General features: G+C 36.8%; 1 protein-coding gene across 1 annotated transcript; it reads left to right on the top strand.

Moving 5' to 3' along the window:
• The first annotated feature begins 2388 nt into the window (after positions 1–2388).
• Positions 2389–3072, top strand: LOC144700917 (uncharacterized). Its single transcript, XM_078572498.1, has one exon. It carries the CDS (start codon positions 2445–2447, stop codon positions 2919–2921), a length of 477 nt encoding a protein of 158 aa, XP_078428624.1. The 5' UTR covers positions 2389–2444; the 3' UTR covers positions 2922–3072.
• Positions 3073–5601: the final 2529 nt, after the last annotated feature.

The raw sequence follows: 5601 nt of genomic DNA, 5'->3' as shown, positions 1-5601 counted from the left end.
ACACGGATGTCGATGAGGTAGAAGGTACAGTTGATTCCTCTATGTTTTCTGAATCTGAATGAATCTCGTGATGATCAATATGGGACAAAAGAACCACATGAACCTGCTGCAATGCAAGAATAATAGGTTTTGGCTTCACTCCCAAAACAATAGATAAGCCATACGGATACAAAACATGACTCTCCAGTAAGGTTCGGGGATTCTGACCAAGTTTATGATGAAACAGAAAAGATCTATCCACAAATATAATTGTGTAATGTAAACAACAATACCCATAGGTTTTTTCTGAGGATTTAAAGGAGGATGTGTGCGAATGAACCATGAATGAATAACTTAAAGCGATTTACAAGAATATTACTTGGGAGTTGAGCTTTCAAAGATCAGGCAGCAAACTCACAGATCTCAAATGGGTGTAAAAGTTGAAAATACAACCCCGATCAAAAGTGATGAGACACACAAATAGAATTATGGAAAAGAGTTGTGTTTTGACGTGGGAAGTTGATTCTCAGTAATTTTTCACGCAAGTGATGAAGATGCATATTATTAGAGCAATATGGATGAAAATTATTCTGATGTCCTTTGCAACACAGGTAGGTTTATTTGTCTATCATATGGATTAGAATTAGAAATAGGGAAAGTGAAGAAAAAGTTTTTTGTGAAGAAAACTGATGGGTATGTGCAGAAAAGGAAATAACATTATTTGATGAACTTTAAGTATGCCATTTGTAGGATGACGCAAGCTCCATGTCTGGTACCATAAACTAGATTCGTGTTGATTCTCATTTGATTTTACCTAAAATCGTATTATTAAAGTTTTCTGATGAAATACATTTTTTAGTTGGAGCCTAATTGGATAACTTGACTATGATTGAGAGATAAAACTGTCACACTTAAAATCCAGGAGTTTGAGATGAGTGACTGGGACTTTCTCTGTTCATATATGGGATTCAGGAAATTTCAATGATATTTTTGGACTTATTTTCACTAAGAAGGTGTATTTTGTGATCTTAAATTTTTTAAATGTCCAAAATTATGTTAAAGCATGAATAATGGAAATAAGAATACCATAATTAATAACACATTATTTCACTAATTCAGATGCATAAGTCAAGATACTAACCTCCAAATGTATGATAGATATAAATACTGCCAGGAGCCTCTAGTTAAGATGAGAGTAGCCATAAAAATACTAGGATTAGTCCAAACCTCTACATAAGTTTGTTCCATTCAATAGATCTTATCATATTTCCCTATATTTATAGATAGATGCACATTGTTGATCTCTGAATATCCATTGGTAGGTATGGACAAAGTTTAAAAAATGAAGCCACCGTTTATGGTTTGAGTATCATAGATAAAAATAATATAGTAATAAATCTTCAAGAAACTGGCAACTTAGACTCCAAAATCTATAGGAAGTGGAACCGTGCCAGTACATGCCCTCTAGATAATATCCAACTATTTATTTTATGGATTTTGAGATAATATAAATAAAAATGATGACAATTTAATTTAAAATTAATCTTTATTATTTCTATATTTATTTTAAAAGGATGTAATCTATAAAAATGTGAAGAGATTAGGAAAAATAAGAATGAGAAAGCTCCTGTTTTACGGAAAATACTCATACAATGGTGAAAAATGAAAATTTCAAGAATAAATTTGTGAGGTAATTTCAAGATTAAATGAAGTGGCCTCAGATTATATAAGTATTTGAAAAGGAGAAATACTAAAAAAGGTTTTAAAGGCCACGTTTGAGAAAGTTCATGTAGTTCTCTCTATTTGTAAAATTGAATGTGAGAAGAATATATCTCGGAGTTCCACAATATATTTCTTTAGCAATAGACTGAGATTTTTAATCTAAATATTTTAAAATGTCTTTTTTCTCCTGAATTGAGCAGATTCATATATTAATGAACTTTTATTGTGCTCAATTAAAAAACATTGATCAGATACATATATGTGGCAGCTCTGTCCATCAGCTTTTAGTCTATTAGTATCAAATATCATCAATGGTCTTCGTCCCTCGACCGGCACATCCTTTTCTTCTTAACTTCCACCAACTCTCTCCCGTTGAATCCGTGTTCCAACCATCATTCATCGTTTTCCATGTCTTTATCATCGTCTCCTTTAAACACTCTTTCCACCCGTTAATCGAAAGATTATTTTTCTCGTGCTTCATCGCCCTCAACCCATCCAACCCAGACAGATGCGGAGTTGACAAAAATCGGAAGCTGAACGCATTAACTCAAAGACTCCTTCACGGAGCGAGAAACCGCTGCCCTAAACTACACCGTCGAAGAAGAAAAAAAAAAGAAAGAAAAGAAAAAAAATCCAGCTGTCTCGACGTGTTGCATGCCCTTCCAGAACCTATATAAACGCCTGGCCATAGCACTAAACAGATCACAGCCAAAGCTCGAATCTCTCACAAGCAAGGAGCAGCCATGGCAGCGAAGTCTCTCCTCCTCGTTCTCTTCGTCGGCCTCTTCTGCGCGGCGAGCGCAAGGCAGCTTCTCTCCGAGGACAACACTGTGAAGGACGAGAAGTGGTTTCACAAGGGCTACGGCGGGTACTTGCCAGGGCACGGAGGTTACTACGGGGGGCAGCCAGTGTACCACGGCGGGTACAACGGCTACCCCGGCTACGGCGGTAACTACGGTGGCGGAGTTGGGGGAGGGTACGGCGGCGGGTTCGGCGGTGGGTACGGCGGAGGAGCTGGCGGTGGGTTCGGCGGTGGGTCTGGCGGTGGGTTCGGCGGTGGGTCTGGCGGTGGGTCTGGCGGTGGGTTCGGTGGCGGAGCCGGCGGAGGGTTCGGTGGCGGAGGCGGAGTTGGTGGTGGCTACGGCGGGGGAGCTGGCTTCGGTGGTGGTGGAGGGTTCGGTGGCTACAAGAAGGAGGTTGCCGCCACCGAGTCTCCTTGAACATGACTTTGCCTGCGCGTGCCTGGGAGGCTGAACTCGCCTGCTGAATCCTATGTCAATAAAACATTTGCACGTCGTGCGCCACACACTGTTGTGTTCCCAAGATTTGAGCTTTTTAATGGATTCGAAATAATTGCGTATTAGAGAAGAATTCGGGATTACCTCAAGAGTGTGCACGAACGATCGTTTCGTCCAAAGGTAGATACTGAATGTTGTTTTCTAGAGAATGCAGAACAACAACGTAGTGGTCAGTCCACGATTACGAATTCGGAGGGAAAGCTCCTGAAGTTGTCTCTGAAGTTCCGAGTCTTCTTGAACATGACTATGCCTGCGCGTGCCTGGGAGGCTGAACTCTTCTGCTGAATCGTATGTCAATAAAACATTTGCACGTCGTGCGCCACACACTGTAGTGTTCCCAAGATTTGAGCTTTTTAATGGATTCGAAATAATTGCGTATTAGCGAAGAATCTGGGATTACCACAAGAGTGCCCACTGTCGTTTCGTCCAAAGATATATATTGAAATGGTCTTTGTTAGAGAATGCAAAACAATGTAGTCGTCAATCCATGATTATGAATTCGGAGGGAAAACTCCTGCAGTTGTCTCTGAAATTCCGAAAGCATGGTTATCAGTAAGTAGGGATCGTCAAACGTCATCCGTCACGTCACATGTCACCATGACTGACACGTGACGGATGTCATGACGGTGACAGTGACGAATTGGATGAGGACCGTGACGGAATTTTAATACAATTATATTTTTTTATTAAATAGATGTTAATAATTAATTTGTTTTTGGGATATGTGTAAAAAATGAACGATTTTTTGACGTATGATTTAATATGTTATGGTAATCAAACTACTGACCTAAAACTTGGAATGTAGATAATTTATTAATTAAGTTCTTGATTGAAAAATTGACGAATATAATAATTAATTTATTGACAGAAAAGTGAAGACATTTATATATTTTTTATATACAGTTAAATAACTAATTTGTTGCCACTTGCCAGGGAATGTAAGAAATTTGTTGTACTAATTAATTTATTGACCGAGAAATTAAGGATTTATTGACGCAAAGTAAAGTGGAATTGAATAATTTTTTTAATGGTTTTAAAAATTTTAGTTACATTTAAACAATGAAAATTCTGTGTATAAGAATTTAATAAATTAATATCCTATTGGAAAAATGTAGTATTTACTATCTTATGGCTTAATATGTAATGATAACAAAATTTTTGATGTAAAATTGGGAATATAAGTAATTTAAGATTTAAGTTCTTGGTTGGGAATTTAAATATTTAGCTAAAATATTTTTTAAAAATTAGATTTTTTTTTAGAATGTGAAAATATGAATGTAATAATTAACCTGTTGATGCAGTCTTCAAAAAGTCATATTAATATAGTAATTTGATAACTTATTGAAGGATTTAGTGACTCACCAGTGATAGAGAAAATGCCAAAATTTAGAAACTGATTATAAAAAATGTATCTGTTTTGAATTTTGCTCAAGATAATGTAATGATAAAAGGAATTTGAAATTGTAAGAATGTCTAGTCACCTCATTTTTCTTGTAAACAAGGCCCTCTCTTCTCCAGGCTCCAACCAACTGCTCCTGTTACTTGAAGAGTAGCATTTGGCACCAGCTTCTCCAGAGGCTATGCAATCAAAGGCATAATTGAAAGAATGAAAGAGATTAATTGAATGAAAATTCAAAAAGTCTATGGTGTATCCAATTTGAACAGAGATCATACCTTTGAAGGAAGCGGAGACCTGATCCGTTCTTAAGTGATGTACTGTTTCAACATTTCTGGCGACAGATTCTGGGGATACCCAAAATCCATAATTTATATTCGAAGGAACACCTCAAGGTCAAAAAAAGTTGGAACAAAGAACAATAATGTTCAAAATGTCTCATGATATGATTGCCATCAAAACGGTTTTCAATGATGATTTCATACACCTAGATGTTGTACTGATAACCCACCAGGATTTTAAAAAATGAAGAAAAAATCCATTGGCTCAATATAATTAGAGAACATATGATTATAAAATCATGGTCTTTATTCTTGAGAAATTACGATTATATAATTATTCGAAATTAACTTCCTGTGCTTAAATTCAAGCGACTCGATTCCAGAAAGGTCTTCCTCTGAATTACAAAATTTTCTTGGGAGAGAGAGAGTTAAAGAGAGTATGGGGGAGGAACCGCAATGCAAAAAGTAGGCAACACATATTTGATAGAACTTTGCCTCGGGGAACTTTGAACCAAGATAGAGGTAGGATAGGCATAAATCTGACGTAGATAATGTACATTCTGCCAAAAAAGGACATAGGGTCTAAAAGTTCATAAATAGAGACAAAATTATTCCTGATTGAATCTTTGCAATTAAGATTGTTTGAGACAGAAAATAAAAAGAGAGAGAGAGAGGTAAAGATTAAGAGAAGGGAGGAGGAGATATTACGAGACAGAAAAAAAGATACAAGAGGTAAAATAGAAATGGAGAGAGTGAAAGAGATAGGAAATCAGATAAATTTGGAGATTGAACGGGGGGAGACAAATGAAGAGAAAGGACAAGGAAACTAAGTGAGAGAGAGGGAGAGAGGTAAATTTTAAGAGAAGGGAGGAGGAGATATTACGTGACAGAGAATAAAAGATGCATTAGGTAAAAGAGAAATGGA

This window comes from Wolffia australiana, chromosome 3, assembly GCF_029677425.1.
Source record: "Wolffia australiana isolate 7733 chromosome 3, ASM2967742v1".
NCBI lineage: Eukaryota > Viridiplantae > Streptophyta > Magnoliopsida > Alismatales > Araceae > Wolffia > Wolffia australiana.
The sequence above is the reverse complement of the archived record's forward strand: the minus strand, read 5'-3'. Positions and strand labels throughout refer to the sequence as shown.

Excerpts from the sequence above, each read along its gene's own strand:
- LOC144700917 (XM_078572498.1), top strand. The coding sequence starts at position 2,445 with ATGGCAGCGAAGTCTCTCCTCCTCGTTCTCTTCGTCGGCCTCTTCTGC.